Raw genomic sequence first — 24,913 nt, forward strand, 5'->3', positions numbered from 1 at the left:
GCAAATAGCGATTTTCATGGCTCCGCATAATAAACCGGGATATAAAGTTCAGCTCTCGGCGATCAATTCTTTTTCCATCTCTGTGTGCTGTCCTGTTTCTTTCATCTGTTTAGTACTGAAGAAGTGGTGGTCACGTTGTGAGATGAGTGTAAAAGGAGAAAGGCTACAGCTGCTGGAGAAAGAGCAGGACAGGCTGGCGTGTAACACAGCGTTATTATCCACATTCTATCACTGCCATTTCCACCACATTTGTCATGTTAAATAAGCTTCTCTACAAAGATACGACATAGAAAACTGGTAAATATATAACTGTAAGCCTTTCAAAATACATTGAATGATGTCCAGCCCCTATCTGAAATGATATTTTCTTTTTAAATATTCAGCTTTTGTCTGATGAGAATCAGAGCTTGTACTCTTTACTCGTAACCAACCATGCTTATTGCAAATTGTCCCAAAAGCTGCTACTGAAAAAAACAAACATAAATTGGATTTACTTTCTACACATATGTATACACTGCTTGTATAAGTTCCAGTCCAGTTGAAAAAAAAAAGTGAAGTATTAAAGGTACTACTCGATTTCTGTTCATTTTAATCTGTCCTGTCAGTCCATTTACTCAAAACACTGCTAGTGTTTCAAAACAGTGAGATTTCTTGCTTAGCTCATCCTCTTGGCGTCAATTGCTGAGTTGGTAGTTTGTTCAATCCTTTTCCTCTTTGGTCTGTAAAAATAGTTTGAGTGCCAAAGGCGGACTCCAGCAGAAGGCCTATTCACGAGCAATGTGCAGGCCCAAACCCAAAATCCAGACCTAAAGCACCTCTGAAAAGTCCTCTGAAAAAATCGTGTATCAATCACACTGCAGTGAAGCTTAAATACTGCAGAACCTCTTACACTTCTTTATTCATTTCTTTTTTTTCCAGTAGGCTGTGCAGGGTGCTGTGGGGATGTAAGTCCTCCGTGGCACTAGGGGACACTGCCCATTTACAAAGCGGAGCTACAGACAGGCAGTCGGAGGTGGACGTCGAGCCGATGACAGACAGCGAGTTATCTACAGCAGGTGGGTGGGAGCAGAGATCTGACTTTTATATAGTCCACGTTACACTCTCCACACCTCTGAAGATTCGACCGCTGTTAGGAGACCTGCAGATACACAAAGACAAAAAGGACACAATTAAAATAAATAGACACAGTAAGTCGAAAAAAGGGACCTCTGTACCTTTGGTAAATGTTGATTATTATTATTATTATTACTATAATCATTATTATTATTATTATTATTATTATTATTATTATTATCATCATAATCATTATTATTACTACTACTACTATAATCATTATTACTATTATTTTTATTATTATTATTATTGTTATTATTATTATATTATTTTTATTATTATAATCATTATTATTATTATTATTGTTATTATTATTACTATCACTATTATTATTACTATCATTACTATTATTATTATTATTTTACTACTACTACTACTACTACTACTACTACTACTACTATTATTATTATTATTATTATTATTATTATTATTATTATTATTATTATTATTATTATTATTACGCCACCACACCTTAAGCTTGTAGCTACAAAACCTTAAGAAATAATCTTTTTTACAAACTATGATCATTTTCATATTAACGGTACATGACAACTTTTATAATGACCAATAAAATGTCAATTTATGACCAAATTCAACATTGATTATCTGATTATAATAGATGTAAAGCACCTCAAGAATGTTTAACTCATTCACTCACATTTTGCAGGCAAATGTTTCTCCACAGGGTAAAATTAGGAATATACTGTTGCGTCACATCAATTAAAAAATAAATAAAGACCAATAACATTCATTAGCTTTGCCTTGGTTGTGATCGGAATAAACTACTACGACTTTATGATTATAGCTAAAATAAAATACGATAAAAAGAACAATTAAAACCAATAACATTAAAACACATTAAAATAAAACATTCTTTTTGTGTTTTAGAAGCTTTTATCTCATTAAAAAGTTAAAACAAAGTCTCTTTTAGTCCAAAGTATTCCATTTATTTCATTTCATGTTTATGTTATTACTATGTTTTTACTAGCTTTCAGAACTGTTTGCTTTATCCTGGAGTTGCTGTGGGTCCGATTTTGATGGAATCACTGAGCACAGTGCAGTAACACACCAAGCACATGATGCCAATCCTTTGTGAGGCCTCACCATCTGTCCTAAGACATAGCCAATTATGTATGCATGTAGGCGCCCGACCGGCTGATAGTACAACTGGGGATTTCATCCCTAGCTGGGGATTTGAACCCTAACCTTAGTGTAATTTATTGCTGCATCACCAGTGTACCTAAAAATATGAATTAGTTATTATTTGACAGACAGACCAAACCTGCATACCCACTTAACCTAAAGACCTAGAGACAAACAGACAGACAGACAGACAAAGCAATCTAGCCAAGGGGCCTCGAAACAGACAAGCAGATAGACAGACACACAGACCGACTAACTGGCTTAATCAATAGACAGACAGATTAAACAGCATAACCAGAAGTATATGGACTGTCTTCATTATTTAGTTCAGATATTCAGTTTAGACACAGCCATTGCCAACGGGTGCATAAATGATCACAATGATTTCAATCAAACAAATTATATGCCTATGACTTTGTAGCAACAGTTTGGGGAAGGCCCTTACTTGTTCTAAGGTCCATATAGACATGGTTTAATAAGCTTGGTGTGGGGAAACTGACCTTAACCTTTGGATTAAATTGAAACAAAGATTGCAGGTCAGGCCTTCCTGTCCAACTTCACAGATAGTCTTTTAATTGAATACACAACCTGCACCTCTGGTCCATGTCTGTGAGAAGTTTTGAGTTCTTCTCATGAGAAATATAAACTGGCTATCCCAAACTGCCACTTAGATTGAGTGTGTAAGTGTGTTTATGGTCCTGTCTTGTTCTTGGACCCCTTCACAACCCTGTCCAGGATAACCCTGAACGCTTAGTAAAATTAACAAGGTCAAATGAGGATAAATCGTTTTATCATCTCAACTGTCACTTGGTACTTCATAGAACTGTCAAAAGACTTTTGTTACCAGAGGAATATTGGCAACTCACAATGCCATCTGGATGGTGCCTGGTCCTTTGCCAATGTGATAAGGCCACCAAGTGCTTTCAAGATGGCACATGTGTTTAATAACAATGAACTCTTGACAACTGCACAGGGAGCAGACTGGCATCATAGCGGCAGGTGTTGGCTTAAAATGGCCCTGTCTAAGTATAAAGCAGTAGGGATGAAGCAATCAGGATCGAAATGAACCTCGTTTTAATAGGGTAATGGCACACGCTCGGGTAGAGAATTGATGGAAATACTCTGATGGATTGAAGCTAAAGACAAGGTCAACGTATTTTCAACACCCTACTGTAACTCTTCTGTAATTATAGCCAGTGCTGTTAGTATAGAGTACATTAATTCTTGGATTGAAAGATTGAGAGTCCTACTGTTCACTGGTGATTAATGATGGGTGATGTACTGTATCTGTAAATTTTACTGTATGTGTAAAATTTGCAGCTGGGATGGGGAACAAGAATTACATAACACAGTAATCTGAGTTCATGACACAGTGCAAAGACTTCTCATCTGCCTCTGACCAAATTAAACCTCATGAAGCCAGATTTAAATATAATTAATGCTATATACACACATATGAGCCATAACATTAAAACCACCTCCTTGTTTCTACACTCTGTTTACCATATAGAAGCACTTTGTAGTTCTACAATTACTGACTGTAGTCCATCTGTTTCTCTACATACTTTTTAAGCCTGCTTTCACCCTGTTCTTCAATGGTCAGGACCCCCACAGGACCACCACAGAGCAGGTATTATTTAGGTGGTGAATCATTCTCAGCACTTTAGTGACAATGACATGGTGGTGGTGTGTTAGTGTGTGTTGTGCTGGTATGAGTGGATCAGACTCAGCAGTGCTGATGGAGGTTTAAAATACCGTGTCCACTCACTGTCCACTCTATTAGACACTCCTACCTAGTTGGTCCACCTTGTAGATGTAAAGTCAGAGACGATCGCTCATCTATTGCTGCTGTTTGAGTTGGTCATCTACTAGACCTTCATCAGTGGTCACAGGACGCTGCCCACAGGGCGCTGTTGGCTGGATATTTTTGGTTGGTGGACTATTCTCAGTCCAGCTGTGACAGTAAGGTGTTTAAAAACTCCATCAGCGCTGCTGTGTCTGATCCACTCATACCAACACAACACACACTAACACACTAACACACCTGCTCTGTAGTGGTCCTGGGAGATTCCTGATGTAGAGAAACAGATGGACTACAGTCAGTAATTGTAGAACTACAAAGTGCTTCTACATGGTAAGTGGAGCTGATAAAATGGACAGTGAGTGTAGAAACAAGGAGGTGGTTTTAATGTTATGCCTGATCAGTGTATATATATACAGTGTATCACAGAAGTGAGTACACCCCTCACATTTCTGCAAATATTTCATTATATCTTTTCATGGGACAACACTATAGACATGAAACTTGGATATAACTTAGAGTAGTCAGTGTACAACTTGTATAGCAGTGTAGATTTACTGTCTTCTGAAAATAACTCAACACACAGCCATTAATGTCTAAATAGCTGGCAACATAAGTGAGTACACCCCACAGTGAACATGTCCAAATTGTGCCCAAATGTGTCGTTGTCCCTCCCTGGTGTCATGTGTCAAGGTCCCAGGTGTAAATGGGGAGCAGGGCTGTTAAATTTGGTGTTTTGGGTACAATTCTCTCATACTGGCCACTGGATATTCGACATGGCACCTCATTGCAAAGAACTCTCTGAGGATGTGAGAAATAGAATTGTTGCTCTCCACAAAGATGGCCTGGGCTTTAAGAAGATTGCTAACACCCTGAAACTGAGCTACAGCATGGTGGCCAAGGTCATACAGCGGTTTTCCAGGACAGGTTCCACTCGGAACAGGCTTCGCCAGGGTCGACCGAAGAAGTTGAGTCCACGTGTTTGGCGTCATATCCAGAGGTTGGCTTTAAAAAATAGACACATGAGTGCTGCCAGCATTGCTGCAGAGGTTGAAGACGTGGGAGGTTAGCCTGTCAATGCTCAGACCATACACCGCACACTGCATCGGTCTGCATGGTCGTCATCCCAGAAGGAAGCTGATGCACAAGAAAGCCAGCAAACAGTTTGCTGAAGACAAGCAGTCCAAGAACATGGATTACTGGAATGCCCTGTGGTCTGACGAGACCAAGATAAACTTGTTTGGCTCAGATGGTGTCCAGCATGTGTGGCGGCGCCCTGGTGAGAAGTACCAAGACAACTGTATCTTGCCTACAGTCAAGCATGGTGGCGGTAGCATCATGGTCTTGGGCTGCATGAGTGTTGCTGGCACTGGGGAGCTGCAGTTCATTGAGGGAAACATGAATTCCAACATGTACTGTGACATTCTGAAACAGAGCATGATCCCCTCCCTTCGAAAACTGGGCCTCATGGCAGTTTTCCAACAGGATAACGACCCCAAACACAACCTCCAAGATGACAACTGCCTTGCTGAGGAAGCTGAAGGTAAAGGTGATGGACTAAACCCAATTGAGCACCTGTGGCGCATCCTCAAGTGGAAGGTGGAGGAGTTCAAGGTGTCTAACATCCACCAGCTCCGTGATGTCATCATGGAGGAGTGGAAGAGGATTCCAGTAGCGACCTGTGCAGCTCTGGTGAATTCCATGCCCAGGAGGGTTAAGGCAGTGATAATAATGGTGGTCACACAAAATATTGACACTTTGGGAACAATTTGGACATGTTCACTGTGGGGTGTACTCACTTATGTTGCCAGCCATTTAGACATTAATGGCTGTGTGTTGAGTTATTTTCAGAAGACAGTAAATCTACACTGCTATACAAGTTGTACACTGACTACTCTAAGTTATATCCAAGTTTCATGTCTATAGTGTCGTCCCATGAAAAGATATAATAAAATATTTGCAGAAATGTGAGGGGTGTACTCACTTTTGTGATACACTGTATATATATATATATATGGTCCAACATATATTGGACCATCATACTGGACAATCATTTGACCTTAAACCAACACATCCCTAATATTCAAAACCATAATGCAAAAACTTCCAGTCCTTTCCACTTAGATTCTTCTAGTAAGACTTAACAAAAAGTCCATTTAGATTTTTCCAAGACTCGACCACAACCAATAATCTAGCTCTTTTCACTGTTTAAACACAGACATTGGTCACCCACCCAAAGAGGATGGGTCCCTGCTGAGTCTGGTTCCCCTCAAGGTTTCTTCCTGTAATTTTAGGGGAGTTTTTTCTTGCCACTGTCGCCCTCGGCTTGCTCAACATTAGTTTTTGGCCTGGGATTCTGTAAAGTTGCTTTGAGACAATGTCTATTGTAAAAAGCACTATAAAAATAAATTTGACTTGACTTTATTGGTCTCACATTTACCACCTATGAGACACAACACACAGAAAAAAAGCAAAGAAGCTTTCTGAAAAGACCCTGTCATGACGACGCAAATTTAGTTTATTCTAAATGCCACAGATGGTCCCACCGCTGGGCCCTTTGAAAACCGCGATCAATAGATATTGATTTTTTCTATCCTGATCCTCTTCTTAGCGAGGAAATCAGCACACAGGAAAGACCAGATCTTTGAAGAAAATTTCACATGGTGTAGAGGGTGTTCTGCATCTCTGTAGCAGATCGTCGAGCGAGGTGTGTAAGTACGTACACACACTTACAGTTATAGCCAGAGAAATGGAGACTGTAATTCACAGCACATATGGAGCTTTTCACCTGGGTGGTTTCACTGTAAACAAGCCCACTGAAGCATATGGCCTCGAGATGACATTTCGGCTGAATGAACTTATACGACTCCATATTTGAAAATGTCACCCCGGGCTAGACGGTCGATCTTCTTTAACCTCTCAGTTTTTTTTTTATATTTATTTATTATTATACCAAAATATACACTGATCAGCTATAACATTAAAGCCACCTCCTTGTTTCTAGACTCACTGTCCATTTTATCAACTCCACTTACCATACAGGAGCACTTTGTAGTTATACAATTACTGACTGTAGTCCGTCTGTCTCTCTTCATGCTTTGTTAGCCCCCTTTCATGCCGTTCTTGAATGGTCAGGACTCGCCCAGGACCACTACAGAGTAGGTATTATTTGGGTGGTGGGTCATTTTTTAGCACTGCAGTGACACTGACATGGTTGTTGTGTGTTAGTGTGTGTTGTGCTGGTATGAGTGGATAAGACACAGCAGCGCTGATGGAGTTTTTAAACACCTCACTGTCACTGCTGAACTGAGAACAGTCCACCAGCCAAAAATATATCCAGCCAACAGCAATAGATGAGCGATCGTCTCTGACTTTACATCTACAAGGTGGACCAACCAGGTAGGAGTGTCTAATAGAGTGGACAGTGAGTGGACCGATCCACTCATACCAGCACAACACACACTAACACAACACCACCATGTCATTGTCACTGCAGTGCTGAGAAAGATCCACCACCCAAATAATACCTACTCTGTGGTGGTCCTGTGGAGGTCCTGACCATTGAAGAACAGGGTGAAAGCAGGGTCAAAAGATATGTAGAGAAACAGATGGACTACAGTCAGTAATTGTAGAACTACAAAGTGCTTCTATATTGTAAGTGGAGCTGATAAAATGGACAGTGAGTGTAGAAACAAGGAGGTGGTTGTAATGTTATGGCTGATCAGTGTATATTTTATTATCCACCTAGTCCACCTGGATAAGCTGATCTATGAGTGTAAAAAATAACAACGTCTGCAAAGCTTAGTAACAAGTAACATCCGTCAGCAGAATGATGCAACATTAAATGTCTGTAAGTGTGGTGTCAACATTTCTAGAATATGATATTTCTTTCCATGGGGAAGATTTATAATATAAATAATTCAATATGTTTATTTCTAAATAAAGCAATCGCAACATAAAACACAGAAATGATAGATTCTTCACTTGCTCCGACCACAAACTCTGATGAATTCACTCCACATAGACACTAATCCAAACTAATACACATTATAAACATTACCCACAATCCTCTGGTCAAAACCCGTCCCGCAAAAAGCATATTACCAGGATGCAGGATGCATATTTAGTATTAGGGCAGCAGATGCTTTAAATTAGAGCATCCTGGTACTGTACCTTCTCAAGGTAAATGCCTGGCCATCCACATCTTGATCAGACCAATCAACCTTTTTCTATTGCTGCAATGTTCAGTTCTGATGCCTGCGTGCCAGTTGTAGGTGCTTTCTCATGTGGGCAAGCATGGGCACTTTGCCTGGCCTGCAGTCAGGAAATTGGTATTACCGTAGATGTCTCAAAGCTTTATCTTTCAAAAACAGAAGTGGTTGAATACTTGATTCTGTTAACCGGTTCTGGTTCCCACTTGAGCTCTGCCATCCGTCTGGGCTGGGCGACTACATGAACAATGATTGGCTGTTGTTTACAGGGTGGGATGAGCCGGACCAGGGTTCCTCATAACTGGTGCAATTATGACCTCTGCTGGCTGATTGATGGCACCTGTGCCGAGTTGGGGAATAATGCTGATCATGGTGTGGCTCTCTGTGCACAAGGCTGATCCACATATGAACTCGCCTTGTGCAGGTTAAAAGATGCAGTCGTTACTGCACACGTGTTGGAGGGGGCGTGTGTCAGTTGCGAATCTCCTCAGTCAGAAGTGGAGGGTTGTATCGGTAGAGGTGAAGCGTAACGCAATCAGGGTAATTGGATACGACTAGATTAGAGCAAAAAATTGGGGGGAAAAATGGCCGTTTTTTAGTAAATCTGTTTAGGTTCAGTAGGGCTTTTATAATAATTATGCTGCTTCATTTTTAGCAAAGTTGACAATAAAGGGGAATGAGATGAGTATCAGTGAGACATTCACTGTGCTGTTTATTAAGAGAAATAATAATGTAACTGTTGGAATTGTGCCCTGGTGTAAGTAAAATAAAAACTGTGCTGCATCAATTCAGGTGGCTAACATTCCTACCTGAAAAAAGCGTTTTTATTACCAGTGTTTATGGCAACGCAAGATTTATGTTTATGAAAACTTTAAAGACAAACTGTGCAGGGTACTAAACTATTTAGTCCAGTTGACCTTTGTGGTGCAGTAAAAATCAGTCGTTTCATATTATCATGGCTTAAGTGGTTGTTGTGCATCAAATATCTCTCTACCACTGATGTCAGTAACGCGTTACTTAGTAACGCGTTACTCTAATCTGACCACATTTTTCAGTAACAAGTAATCTAACGCGTTACTATTTCCAATCCAGTAATCAGATTAAAGTTACTTATCCAAGTTACTGTGCGTTACTATTTTTGCGTCTCGGGGAGTGACGTCTGGCCTATGCGACAATTAAGTCACGAGCTGCGTCCGAAATCGCATACTTACAGAGTATGCACTAGATTGGAGGAAGTATGCACTACTCGGCCGGTAAAGAAGTACATACTTTCAGTACAGAAGTGTGCAGTATGCACACAACACCGCTACGTACTACACGTGGGGACGTGATGACGTAATATCACCATAGTTACAGACTTATTACAAACCCCAACATTTTTGATATTTATCGTCTTTTTGTTATTTATTTGTCTTTAAAAATTTTATTTTATTTATCTTACTTACACTTGTGAACAGAGGACTCCGTTTTCCGTTATCTTTCTTGTTTCTTATTCCGCTTCAATCGCCTACGCAGCTCCAGTTGCATTACGGCAACTGCTGAATGTAACTAATAAAGTAACTTGTAATCTAACTTAGTTACTTTTAAAATCAAGTAATCAATAAAGTAACTAAGTTACTTTTAAAATCAAGTAATCAATAAAGTAACTAAGTTACTTTTAAAATCAAGTAATCAATAAAGTAACTTAGTTACTTTTAAAATCAAGTAATCAATAAAGTAACTAAGTTACTTTTTAAAGGTAACTATGCCATCACTGCTCTCTTTTTTTTTGCTTTCTGACAAACTTCACCTGAGCTTTATAATGCATGACAGCTATATAGACCATGATGATAAAAAGCTTGCTTTAGCGTGAAGAGTAATGCCTGTATTTCAGCTGCTTCTATTTTAAAGCAGACCTGTTTTGGTGGTTCTTGGATCTGACTGAAAGGTCAAATGTCAAAGAGATGATGTTCTATAAGATGTTCATATGATGTTCAAAGTTGTTCCCTTCAGTACTTGTGAGTGTTAAGGTGATTTCTCTATTCTGGCAAGAGAAAGTCAGACACACACACAGGTTCAAGCTGAATGAGTGTGAAGTTTATTGGGCATACAGGAGTAGCGATACACAGAGTGCAGTAGAGATGTGGATGTATGTTTCCCTAATATGGTTTAGGAGGTACTGAAGTTCAAATGTCCTAACAGCATAAGATAACAGTTTTGATTTCTTTTTTTTAGCCCTATTTCATGTTTATTTATTGATTAATAATTGTATTTATTGTTTTATACACCTACTAAAACTAAATTACAATAGATGTGAAAGTGAAAAATACATACAATCATATATTTTTTTACTTTTTGGAATAGACCAGTCAAACTACCATATTTATGTGAACACAGAAACGTCACCACTGGGCTCTAACAAGGATTTAATGCAATATTGAGGTTGAAAGACATAATGCAATTATTTAGAATGTAATATTTATAATTTGCATTGCTGTTTAATGCATGTTCAATCTGAATAACTAATTAATTTTTTTTTTAGACATAAAACAATTTCAAAATATATCAAAAAATCTTTATGATATATAGTACATGTCCCTTATAATTGTGTAAATGTCCGATTTCAGCTGTGTGCTAAATTATTTTCAGCAGCATCCTAAATTCTATACTAGTAATATTTTATTATGTGTTTTTCCTAATAAATTTAAGATGTGAGCACTCAAGTGGTGCAGCAGTAAATTCCACTAGCCCAATACTTCTGGGATCCAGGGGTCAAATATCCAGGGGTACCACTGGTCATGCTACTGGTCAGTTAGGCATTTACATACAGACATGATGTCTTAGGTGGGAGGTGGCTGAGGCCCTGTGATAGATGAGCGCCCTGTTTGGAGTGTTTTACTGCATTACGCCCATGAGTCCAGGGAAACTGGATCCACCGCAACCCTGAGCATCATCACGTATTGATAATGCATGAAAAAGATTCAATGAAACATCTACACATCTACACAGAGTCTACACTGGAGTTAAAGTAAATCTTGACAAAGCTATCCTCTGTACTGGGAGCAAAAATAACCCACTCTGCCATTTGATTTCACTGAAAAAAGCATGGTGAAAAAATACTTATGCTGGTATTTCTGCAGCACTTTAAATTTCTTAACAATAGAATGTAGGACAGCGGTTTTATTTCCAGCGCTGTTGTTAGTAGGCCAGGTAATAATGATATCAGATGGTACGTTGTGTGTTAGAAATCTTTATTGCTGTTACATCGTCGACTGTGCGTGCAGTAATCACCTTCGTCCTGATTCTTTAACATTCATCCTTGAACTTTTAGGACTTTCCGGACATACGAGGACGCTACGACTTAATAGCACCAGAATCGATGTGCCGCCCTAATGCAGTTCACATGGATTTTTTTTCTCTTTGGTCTGCAAGAGTATACACCTGGGGCTTGTGCACTAAGGACAAATAGGACATCTTTTTTATCATCACACCATCCATTACGGTATCACCTCACATTTTTAAATAGATCAGTTTTCCAAGGTGCATTTGTCTTAATTAGAGCTGGGGATGTCTGTACCATGCTACGTTCACAGCACACACCGGTACGTGTCATTGTTGTTTCAGGATGGTAATGGTGTCGGCTTTGTACAAATTCCTATATATTTTTTTTTCTTCTGCATCTAAGCATGTGAACTTGTATGATTTATTAGGAAAAGGCAAAATTTACATTGACGTAAAGCACAATCGTCTTTCCTCCTGCAGTATATACACTGATCAGCCATAACATTAAAACCACCTGCATAATATTGTGTAGGTCCACCAAGTGGCGCATTCTTACAGAGAGGTCTATAAGCTATGCACCAAAGCATCCTGAGCCTCTTGTGCCGTTCATATGTTTCTGTTTATTGTCCAAACAGTACAAATGCAATATTGTGGTCCTCAGTTAAATTTTTTTGTCAGTTATATTTAAAAAAATATCTAACTATCTAACTAACTAACTAAACTCTCTCTATTTCCTCGGCTGCTCCCGTTAGGGGTCGCTGGTGGATTGTGATCCGCATTATTGATTTGGCAAAGTTTTTACACCGGATGCCCTACCTGACACAACCCTCCCTATTTATTCGGGCTTGGGACTGGTTTATGCATCCTAGCGGCCAGGTACCTATAGGACAATTCAGTGTCTCCAATTAATCTGGAAAGAATTCAAAAGAAGTCAAACGGTACCAACGGACTGAAATAAAAAATATTTATTTCAACACAATTGTGGGTTCTTACAGCAGTATGCAGTCTGTGATAACTGTTTTTTTTCTTATCTGCTTACAACATTTTACAACAGCTTAACAACAGACGTGTTATCTCTGTGCATTCCACTCCCAATCACATCTCAAGCAACAACATGACTATAAGGCTTTAATGCACAAACAGCATAATACTAATATCCACATTATATTAAGCACAACATTTTCCATAACATTATATTTTAAGTTAACTGCTACACACATTCAAATTAAGCACAATTCACTTTATTTATTTAATTATTTATTTTTATTTATTTATGTGTTTATTTATGTAAATTAATTTCCATGCTGTTTTAGGCCTGTAGATGTACAGCGTCCCTGGGTGTCCTGAAAGTTAGAGTTAGAATACACAGTGCATCGCAGTTGCAGGGCTGTTTTGGCAGCAAAAGGGGGACCAACACAATATTAGAAGGGTGGTCATAATGTTATGCCTCATCGATGTAATATGGGCATGCATAATGTCAGGAAAGCTGGATCCTGATCAAGGATGTCATGGATGTCATTGAATAATGAACAGTTCATGGGTCTTGCATGCGTAGATATTTTAGATCTTATCCCATTTTTGATGATGTTAATGTCAGGGAACTGTAAAGACCATCCCAAAAGCTTTAGCTTTTACACTTTGGATCATTATTTTGACGAAGAGGCCTTTTTTACAATTAGTTTAGTCACGTCACATTTGCTTTGTAATTTTCTGATACTTAGTAGAAGTCATTCTTTAATCTACACAAGCCACAGGCTTTCTCACAGCTTAAATGCATTCGTCACTCCTATGCTTAAAATAATCAAGTTATTCTTTTTTAAACGCTGCCTCTGTATCCTCCTAAAATACCAGATTTTGGCCAAAAAGTAAATTTTTTGCTTGATTATTTTGAATCCAATAATTTATAATGCTCTGTAATTTGTCATCAGCTGACAGTTCTTAATGACAGTAATTCTCAGCCTGCCTAATGAGTCTTAACAGGTTATTTAAGATTATTGTGGGTTTTCTGGAATTATGCTGGGTCAAATAAATCTACGCTGCAACTTATATGATTAATCTGGTGGTGAAGAATCTAGTGGTGCAGAATGTTTAATAATGTAATATGCTAAGAAGAAGTGCGTCCAGATGTTCAGATATCATCCAAGCACCCTTAAAATAACACACTGCTGAAACATGAGTGTGTCTGTCCATGGTAGAGAAAACCTGACATGGTTGTTGTGTGTTTAAAGACCGTCATGCAAGAAGAAAAAGCCCTTAAGCACTTCTCTAAGGAGGTAAGTAAACCGAAGCCATGCTAGCAAAATGACCCCTCAAAATATAACAGAGCCACCGGACCCCTCACTGTGAATGATTTATGACCATATTAAAGACCACTGCAGTCGTTTTTGGAACAGTGGACTTAACTTAGATCTTTTCCTCATGTCAGCTTTATTCAAAATCAAATTCGCTGGACCTGATCTACTTTTGTAATATTTATAATACACCAATAACTGTATTATTCAGTACACTGGTCTGGAAGAACCTTCTGTACTTTTATTTAGTACATTTGGGTAGTTGCACAAACCCAATGCCAAATTAAGTTGGGACAGTAGTTTAAATGCAAATCAGAATAGCAGTGATTTGGGAACTGTACTTTACAGACGGTTAACTGAAAACAGCATATAGTAAAAATATACACAGTCGAGTCTCATTGTTATGACCACCAGCTAATATCCAGAGTAATCGTGCTGTGTGCAGCACGAACAGCAGCTAGACGGACTGGGAGTGACTCAATAAGGTCCTGGTAGATTGTCACAGGTATCTGGAGCCACGCTGACTGCAGTGCATCCCACAGCTGCTGGAGGGGGCGTAGGGGAGGATCCACAGAGCAAACACGACGATCAAGGTGGTCCCACAGAAGCTCAGTTGAGTTCAAGTCTGGGGAATTAGGGGGCCAGGGTAGTACTTGGAAGTCTTGGTCATGCTCTTCCAACCAATGTCGGACATTTCAAGCTGTATGACATGTCGCATTGTCTTGCTGAAAGGTCCCATCCACCACAGGGAAGGCAATTGTACCCATGGTACTTTCAGACAGAGGAAGTTTGTTCCACCACTTGGGTACAAGTACAGAGAAGAGCCTTGATGCTTGTCTTCCTCGAGTCCTGGATGGAGGATCAAGTCAGTTGAGGCTAGTGGCTCGGAGGTTGCGTGGTACAGAGCAGGCTTTGATTAGACCTTGAAGGTTACTTGAGGCTGGTCCATTTTTGGCTTTGTAGGCGAGCATCAGTGTTTTAAACTGAATGCGTGCAGCTACAGGAAGCCAGTGAAGAGAATGCAGCAGTGGGGTGATGTGGCAGTGTTAAGGTTGGTTAAAAACCAGGCAAGCAGCTGCATTCTGAATGAGTTGCAAGGGTTTAATAGTGGACATAGGAGCACCTGCCAGGAGGGAGTTGCAGTAGTCCAGTCGAGAGATTACAAGTGACTGGACAAGAATCTAAGTAGTTTCCATGGAGAGAAATGGCTGAATCTTCCTGATGTTGTGGAGGAGGAACCGGCACCATCTTGTCATGCCGGTTTCTTAATGCATTATTGCAATTATTTCAAGGATTTTACCATAATACTATATCATTAATACACAGAAATATGGATATAGAGAATCTGAACTTATAGAGAATCTGACATCCGTGCATAACCTTAAGTGAATGGCTGTCTGAATAGCTGTGACCTTCGATCCCTCAGACTGCACTTCATTAAAATCTGACATGGTTCTGTAATGATGTGACTGACATTTTTCTGTAAAATGGGTTTGATAGTACTTCAGAAAACCCTTTTCAGCACCAACATATGCAAATTAAGACTTTGCTATGAAATGCAGCCTGCAGAGTCTTGATCCCTGTCCACTGCCGAAAGCGGCAACAATGGGCACGTGAGCATCTGAACTGGACCACAGAGCAATGGAAGAAGGTGGCCTGGTCTGATGAATCACGTTTTCTTTTACATCACGTGGATGGCCGGGTGCGTGTGCATCGCTTACTTGCACTATGCACTATGAGAAGAAGGCAAGCTGGTGGAGGCAGTGTGATGCTTTGGGCAATTGGGACGTTGCTTTGACACGTACCACCTACGAAAGCATTGTTCCAGATCATGTTCACCCTTTCAATGTAAACGGTATTCCCTGATGGCTGTGGCCTCTTTCAGCAGGATGATGCGCCCTGCCACAAAGCAAAAATGCTTCAGGAATGGGTTGAGGAGCACAACAATGAATTTGAAGTGTTGACTTGGCCTCCAAATTCCCCAGATCTCAATCCAATCGAGTATCTGTGGGATGTTCTGGACAAACCAGTCTGATCCATGGAGGCCCCACCTCACAACTTTCAGGAGTTAAAGGATCTGCTGCTAACATCCTGGTGCTAGATACCACAGCACACCTTCAGAGGTCTATTCAGGGCTGTTTTGGCAGCAAAACGGGGACCAACACAATATTAGGAAGGTGTTCATAATGTTATGCCTGATTGGTATCCATCCTCTAGGGTTTTGGAATAGGCTGACCAACAAACTTATAGTTAGGTGTGTCCATATACCTTAGACCATATAATGTATTAAGATGCTTAATGTATAGATTATAAAGATGTCTTCCTTAATCTTACAACGCCTCAATGATAACACTAGTTGGAGCAAGTAAAACTTGGAGAAAATCCCTGCTCGACATGACTGAACATGAAATGATGTGTTTTCTTTACCTCAGAGACTGAGAATGGAGTTGCTGGAGCTGGACTGCTGACTTGGCTGCTCTGGATTAGAGATTGGAGTGGGAGTTAATGGTCTGCAGCGGCCACAAGCGCTCGCAGAGAAAAGCAGCTGCTGTCTCGGAGGCCTCTCTATTCAACCCAGGGTTTGGGATGTGTCCTGCGGTGCCGAGCAGGCCCAAAGGGATCAATTACACTGGGCCCAGCATGCACCCCAGCTCTGATGGGGCTACACTCTGCTATCCTTCTACTACCCCCACCAAGCCGGCCTTTTTTGTGAAGTTTTTTAACAGTCATTAATGAACCACACATGTTGTATTTTATCGATCGGTTCTTATTATTTATCTCTCCAACATAGTACATGTTAGATGAGGAACACGGCTAGTTACGCCCACATCAGAAAACAAGAGCCAGTGAAAAACAACATCCTTCTAAGTGTTCCTAAGTAACAGGCCCACCTGCCATAGATACAGGCAGGGGGCACCAGTTAGAATCATGCAGAATTATGCCCACCTACTACGCCATTTTACAGCAAACACACACTGATCAGCTATAACATTAAAACCACCTCCTTGTTTCTACACTCACTGTCCATTTTATCAGCTCCACTTTGTAGTTCTACAATTACCGACTGTAGTCCATCTATTCCCATCTATCTAGTCCACATAATTTTTAGCCTGCTTTCACCCTGTTCTTCAATGATCAGGACCCTCACAGGACCACCACAGAGCAGGCATTATTTAGGTCGTGGATCATTCTCAACACTGCAGTGATGTGTTAGTGTATGTTGTGCTGGTATGAGTGGATCAGACACAGCAGCGCTGCTGGAGTTTTTAAATACCGTGTCCACTCACTGTCCACTCTATTAGACACTCCTACCTAATTGGTCCAACTTGTAGATGTAAAGTCAGAGACAATTGCTCATCTATTGCTGCTGTTTGAGTTGGTCATCTTCTAGACCTTCATCAGTGGTCACAGGATTCTGGATATTTTTGGTTGGTGGACTATTCTCAGTCCAGCAGTGACAGTTAGGTGTTTAAAAACTCCATCAGCATTGCTGTGTCTGATCCACTCATACCAGCACAACACACACTAACACACCACCACCATGTCAGTGTCACTGCAGTGCTGAGAATGACCCACCACCCAACTAATACCTACTCTGTGGTGGTCCTGGGAGAGTCCTGAGCATTGAAGAACAGCATGAAAGGGGGCTAACAAAGCATGCAGAGAAACAGATGGACTACAGTCAGTAATTGTAGAAGTACAAAGTGCTTCTATATGGTAAGTGGAGCTGATAAAACGAACAGTGAGTGTAGAAATTACTGACTGTGACTAGTTCTTACAAGAAGGTTCACTAAACTGGCCACCTACGTTACATAAATGATCAGTTAAATGGTCGTAATTAGGCCTCCTCTGGCCTGAGATGGTCAAAGCTTTAAAAGACAAATGTTGGCTGCTTTGCCGTTTAAACTGAGGCGGCTGCAATCAGACATTTCACTTTTATGTCTCCACAGAGAACTACATAAGAGGAAAAAAAGAACTGCATTAATGAGTGTTTATTCATATCTAGCACAGTGCTACACCTGGGTTTTATATCTGAGCGCTCTTTTAGCTGAAAATAGCTTCATCCACTTTTTTTTCCCTCTTTACAGTGAAAATTGGGTTTTCTAAAGGCAGTTTGTCTCAGCCATGCTGTGTTCAACTTCCCTTCAGAGCAGAATTATAAATGTAAACGTTATTATTCTAAGCCATAAATCAGACCAGTTTTTTTACCATATATAATTTTCTAGTGCAACCCTACTAATTACTGCCTCTTTTCTTAATAGTTACTTCATAATACACTGTGTAATACTGTGCAATACTGTGTAATAGAGTTAAGCAAGCTTATTTCAGGCGGGTGCACTTGTTACCGCAATTTCCCTGCACTCTGTCCTTCCTTAACCTGTCTATTAAAACTTGGCATGCATCAGCAGTAATGTTCAGCTCTGCCAGCTACTTTATTCCCAGCAGCGAAAATAAGGAAAATTCAGGACGGATCGGAGCCAAAGACACAGTGACAAACTGTATATAATCACACTTACACACTTCTGCACTTCCTCTGGCATCACACGTGTTATTTTTATTAAATGTCAATTAAAGAAAATAGTATAAGAAAAATGTCTTGTTTTTGGACTGTTGGAGAAAACCGGAGCTCCCGAAGGACACCAACACAGACACGGGGAGAACATGCAAACTCCGCACAGAAAGGACTGTATTTATACTTGTAGCACTTAAATTCCTAATTTTCTAATAGATTTCCTGAGGTCCACACAATATAATGAGGGTTTTGTTCTGTATGTGTGCCCATAACTTTAGATTATGTTTGAAACTTTAGATTATGTTTGAGGTATTTTGGTTTTGTAGCGTTTTAAAAATGAAAAGCTGTGTTTTCTATAATGACAGACCTAAACTGATACTATTAAAGATGCTACTAATTTAAGAAAGTCTGGGAAATGTAAGTTGAAAAAAAAAGTAAAATTTATTTATATAGCAATTTTTACAGATAAGAATCACAAAGTGCTTTCCAAAAACATTACATAACATAAAATATACACACATCTACATAATATCACACAACATAAATTTAAATAAAAACACCTAATAAAACAAAACAAATTTAGTCAGTATTATATTTTAGCATCTCTAATATTACATTGCATTGTTATTGACCACCTCATAAAAATCATTAGTAAGAATAAGAAAAAATAGTAGGACTAAGATTTTAAAATGATCTGATAAAAAGTAGTAGCCTAGCCATGAAAATAACCAAATGAATATTTTCTTTGAGAACGTGGTCAGCAGGTTAGTTGGCAGATGAATTAAAAATGATGGCTGTGCCAGTGAGATGCCCTTACCTGGCTAAAGTGCACCAAATGATATTAAGAGAGCAGATGAGATGCAAATGAGCAGGGCAGGACGAATAAGCACAAATTAAAGCGTTTTAATTGCAGATGACAGCATAGACAAAGGTGTGAATTTTTACCTTTTCATTTATTTTCTCATTTACACACAGCATCAACCATCATCCATCATTCAGTGCTTTTATGCGAGAAAGTCAGTGAATGGGTTAGTGTGTTGTCCCTGTGGATGGATGGGTGTCCTGTCTAAAGTATGTTCCTGTCTTACGTCCTGTGTTTTCAATTGATGCCTGACCCACTGAGACCCCAATCATGATTAAGTGTTTAACGAAGATTAACAAATGAAATAATACAATATGGTCTATTTTTAAAGCCTTTTTTTAGTTTATCTATTTTATGTAATCTATTTTTATATAATCTATTTATCTAACCCTAACCCTATTTTTATAGTAATTTGTGGAGGCGTTTCACAGCATTTTACATTCCACCTGCTGCATGGTGTATTTAAACTTAACTGGTACTGCACTATTCAGCAGGGTACTGTGCAGTTTTTACAGAAGCATCTTCCTGTTTGTCTCCAGCTCTCCTAGTAAAGAGTATTTTTCCACCGTTTGTTCTGGGACCTTGACTGATAGATAGGAGTCACTATTGCAGCAGCAAGAAGGCTATAACATATGACCAAAGCAACCAAAATAAACAAACAAATAATAATAATTATGTTAACCATGTCCAGAAGCAGCATCGGAGGCATCTAGGATGGACCATCACACAGTGGCAACGTGTATTGTGGTCAGATGAATCAGCAACATATGCTGCCTTCAAGACGTCATCTTTTCCAGGGACGTCCATAAATTTTTTAACAAGACAATGCAAAACCACATGCTCCACACATTATAAAGGCATAGTTGTGGAAGAAGAGGGTACGGGTACTGGACTGACCAGCCTGCAGTCCTGACCTGTCTCCAACAGAGAATGTGTGGAGAAATGCGACAACGACGACCCCGTACTGTTGCACATCTTAAGACGTGTTTGCAGGAAGAAAGCTGAAAAGCTGAAATCACTTGGTCTCCTCGGTGCCAAAACGTCTTTTAAGTGTGGTGAAAAGGAATGTCAACATTACAAAGTGGTAAATGCTTTACTGTCCCAACTTTTTTTGGAATGTGTTGCAGGCCTGAAATGCAGGAATGGATGTTTATTAATAAATGAAATGTAGTTGACCAAAAAAAAAAAAAAGAAATATCTGAGGTTCATCCCGTCTGCAAAGCTGTATTAAAAAGCAGAATTAGGCTCTATCCCTGTCTTGACAAAACATTTTCAGTATTTTTTTCTTTTTTTTCTGGTTTGAGATGGTATGATGTAAAGAGTCTTACCGTAGTAGTTTTGATCCGGCCTCCGGGCTGTGTGCAAGTCCAGCCTGATCTATTTACCAAAAGGTCACAGCCTTCATCGTCCAGACATGGCACCATCTCACACCACTGCTTAGTCCTCACAATACGAGCTGGAGGAGAAGACGAGGCAGGAGATAAACATCATATACACAGTACAAACATGAAAACACGCAAATCAAAAGATAATTTACACCAAATGGGATTCATAACATTTAACATGAGAGTAAGAACTGATAACCTGTTATTAATGGATGTGACATAAACAACCAAATTCAATCATTAGGAGGAGTGTCCGCATACTCTTGGCCATACAGTGTATGTAGATAGACAGACAGCCATACAGAAAGACAGACAGACATATAGACAGATAGAGACAGACAGACCGATCAATAGATAGATAGAGAGATAGACAGACAGATAGAGAGAGAGACAGATACTCAGTCAAACAGACAGACAATCAGACAGACAGATAAACAGTCTGACAGGCAGACATACACACTGACCGACAGACCGATCAATCGATAGAGACAGACGGATAGATCAATCAATAGAGAGAGAGAGAGAATGACAGACAGACAGACAGACAGACAGACAGACAGATCGATTGATCGACAGAGAAAGAGAGCACGACAGACAGACAGATGACAGATGACAGATAGACATAGACAGACAGACAGACAGACAGACAGATAGATAGATAGACAGAGATCAAGCACAGACAAATAGATAAATAGACAATCAGACAGACAGGCAAACAGCTAGACAGACAGACAGGCAAACAGATAGACAGACAGACAGACAAACAGATAGATAGATAGACAGACAGACAGATCAATTGATCGATAGAGAGAAAACGACAGACAGAAATGATAGATAGATAGATAGATAGATAGATAGATAGATAGATAGACAGACAGACAGACAGACAGACAGACAGACAGACAGAGATCAAGCACAGACAGATAGATAAATAGACAATCAGACAGACAGTCAAATAGACAGAGTCAGACAGACAGACAATCAGACAAACAAACAGATAGACAGAGAGACAGACAGTCACAAATATAATTATTATGCATTAAATTGCTCATGTTTTGCAAAAGAAGTAATAAATACATTTGACAATACTGCACGTCTTTAGACTTGTGGAAGGAAACCAGAGTACAAGGAAGAAACCCACATAAACACAGGGAGAACATGCAAACTCCAAACCCGGGTCCTTCTTGCTATGAGGTGAAAGCGCAACACATATTAGCTTTAATCTGAGTTTTCTCTGAAAGCTTGTCAGCAGAACGCTGTAATTTTCCCCTTTAACGGTTTTTATTATCTTAAATTGAGGATGATTGCACTTGCACAGCGTCCATCAGACATTTCGAGTCATGTTTATTTGTTGATGTCAGAGCTCTTTGAAGGAATTGATGGTATACAGTAAGAATCAGGTAATTTCTGCGGATGTTTTAGAAAATTCAGTGAAATGTCTTGTGCTTTAATGGGACAGAAATGGGGAAGAATTAGGTCTAATTGCAGGTGGCATGTTGTACTTGGGCAGTAAAGTGATTCTGATTAGAGCACCAGTAATGACAGCAATAAAGCTGCTTGAACAGTTAGCGTCTCCTCTTAAAGCTGCTATTTACACAATGACCAGGTGATTGCACTTAACAGGAAATTCCACCGATGTTTACGTTTGAGCGATTAATTCATTAACAATTAAACAGAGAGTGACTGATTTAGAGAAAACTGTCTATTCTAGAGAAGTTGCAGGATTGTAAGCCAAGGTAGAACAACACTGTGGGTAAAGCCACAAACACAAAAGGGCAAAGAGAACTAGTTGTGGCCAAATTAACAGAAAAAGCAAAAATGAAAGACATAAAAGCATCCCCAGCCCGCAACAAAGAAAGTGGATAGGAAAGGGACAGCACAGAAATCGAAACTGGTCACAATATGGCACACGATGCTCCAAAAAAAGAAAAAAAATTAGTAGACCGGTGACGGTAAAAAACTAAAGGGAATCCAACCCTACTAACTGTCACAGTACTCGCCCCGAATGAGTTCAAACCCATTCTCAAAGCTGAAAAGTCCTGCAACACCAACTGAGCTCCCAGGAAAAGATAAACTGTGCTGGCATCATTGCACCAGCAGAAAAACGGACCAGATAGAGCCTGGTATAACATTTTAAGAGAGGCAGATTGCCAAAAGAAGAGCTGGCAAATCTGTAACCGTGATTTATAGAAACACCCCCACCTAGAGCATAATAAAACTCAACATGGTTGGTGCTCAGGTGGCGCCAAGGTAAAACATGCTAGCACACCAGAGCTGACATCTTAAACTTGTAGGTTCAAATCTCTGCTCTGCCACCCGGCAAGCTGGGCGCCTACACGAACAACGATTGGCTTGTTGTTTTGGGAGGGTGCCGGAGGGGATTCTTCATAACTGATGCAATTTCAACCTCTGCTGGCTGATTGTCAGGGCCTGCACAGAGACGAGGGATAATGTGGACAGGGTGTGTCTCTCTGTACACAAAGCTGATCCACATATAAACTCGCTGAAAAGATGCAGTTGGCTACTGCACACGTGTCAGAGGAGGCGTGTGTTAGTCACGGGTCTCCTCAGTCAGAGTGGAGGTCAACATCAGAAGAGAAGAGGCGTCATGCAATCAGGTAATTAGATATGACTAAATTGGGAGGAAAATTGATAGAAAAATTCAAAAAAAAAAATTCAAAAAAATTTTAAATGGTGCAGGTCAATCATCTGCATCTCCCTCTGATGCCAATATCTGGAAAGGCAGAAGAGCATGATTCCATAACTGAACCCCGCCACTGATCTTACCGGCAGGTGGGCTTGCTACAGTGTAGTTGTGTAATTCTTGAATTTGCAAAGCTTCTGAAGACAATTTACAGAAAACTGATGAATAAATCAGGAGCTGATTGTTTAATACGTTCAATATGTTCTCCCGGAGTGCCTCTGTATGCACCAGTTGCACTAAGATAGCCTATTAGCCCCAATTTCGAATCCAATTAATCGTAAAACAAAGGCCGTTTGATTAGCTTGCCTGTAAATTTAAAACTCTAACATTTTATTACATCAGTGCCATGCACATGCTGCCAGCTCATTCCAGCTGCCAGCATTTGTGACATCGTAACCAATTCCGTCGCTGCAGATTCTGTGATTGCAGCAGGCCGCTGTTGAAGTACCGGTCATTTTTGAACCATGTGAGCCACAGGATTTAAAAGGGTCATTACATTAAAACACCCAGGGTGTACTCTGCTGCTGGAAGGAACAGGACTGCACATTTAATCTGGTTTGTATTGAGAGAGGAAATAACGGCATCGGTCCCACAGCACTCGACTCTAGTTCATCGAAATGAAAGGTGTCTAATTCTCTGAATATCAGAAGCAGAACCGGATACACAGTATGAAGCTGAGTCTGATTAAAGTCAGTCACCTATAGTTAAAGTCACCGGTTAACACACACTTAAAAAGGAAATTAATGATATGCTTGATTTGGGATTTTAACGTAGTTTTGCCAGGCTGTGATGATTTACACCGATCAGCCATAACATTAAAACCACCTCCTTGTTTCTACACACACTGTCCATTTTATCGGCTCCACTGACCATATAGAAGCACTTTGTAGTTCTACAATTACTGACTGTAGTCCATCTGTTTCTCTGCATGCTTTGTTAGCCCCTTTCATCCTGTTCTTCAATGGTCAGGACTCTCCCAGGACCACCAGAGTAGGTATTATTTGGGTGGTGGATCATTCTCAGCACTGCAGTGACACTGACATGGTGGTGGTGTGTTAGTGTGTGTTGTGCTGGTATGAGTGGTTAAGACACAGCAGTGCTGCTGGAGTTTTTGAACACCTCACTGTCACTGCTGGACTGATAATAGTCCACCAGCCAAAAATATCCAGCCAACAGCGCCCCGTGGGCAGCGTCCTGTGACCACTGATGAAGGTCTATGTATTGAAGACGACCAACTCAAACAGCAGCAATAGATGAGCGATCGTCTCTGACTTTACATCTACAAGGTGGACCAACTAGGTAGGAGTGTCTAATAGAGTGGACAGTGAGTGGACACGGTATTTAAAAACTCCAGCAGCGTTGCTGTGTCTGATCCACTCATACCAGCACAACACACACTAACACACCACCACCATGTCAGTGTCACTGCAGTGCTGAGAATGTTCCAACACCTAAATAATTCCTGCTCTGTAGTGGTCCTGTGGGGGTCCTGACCATTGAAGAACAGGGTGAAAGCAGGTTAAAAAAGTATGTAAAGAAACAGATGGACTACAGTCAGTAATTGTAGAACTACAAAGTGCTTCTATATGGTAAGTGGAGCTGATAAAATGGACAGTGAGTGTAGAGGTG

At 40.1% G+C, this 24,913-nt stretch overlaps 1 protein-coding gene across 2 annotated transcripts in view; it reads right to left on the reverse strand.

The window, feature by feature from the left end:
• Positions 1-577: 577 nt before the first annotated feature.
• tafa5a (TAFA chemokine like family member 5a) overlaps positions 578-24,913 on the reverse strand; it is a 229,416-nt gene continuing 205,080 nt past the window's right edge. The window contains exons 4-5 of one of the 2 annotated variants that reach the window (XM_063006828.1): positions 20,524-20,651; positions 578-1,138 (exon numbers count right to left, since the gene is read on the reverse strand). In XM_063006828.1, coding sequence (XP_062862898.1) covers positions 1,130-1,138; positions 20,524-20,651 — 137 coding nt within the window. In that variant the 3' untranslated portion in view covers positions 578-1,129. Of the gene's footprint in view, positions 1,139-20,246; positions 20,325-20,523; positions 20,652-24,913 lie in introns of those variants that run through there. The other variant, XM_063006819.1, reaches the window with a different exon arrangement.

The sequence above is a fragment of the Trichomycterus rosablanca genome, chromosome 1 (genome assembly GCF_030014385.1).
Source record: "Trichomycterus rosablanca isolate fTriRos1 chromosome 1, fTriRos1.hap1, whole genome shotgun sequence".
Taxonomy (NCBI): Eukaryota; Metazoa; Chordata; class Actinopteri; order Siluriformes; family Trichomycteridae; genus Trichomycterus; species Trichomycterus rosablanca.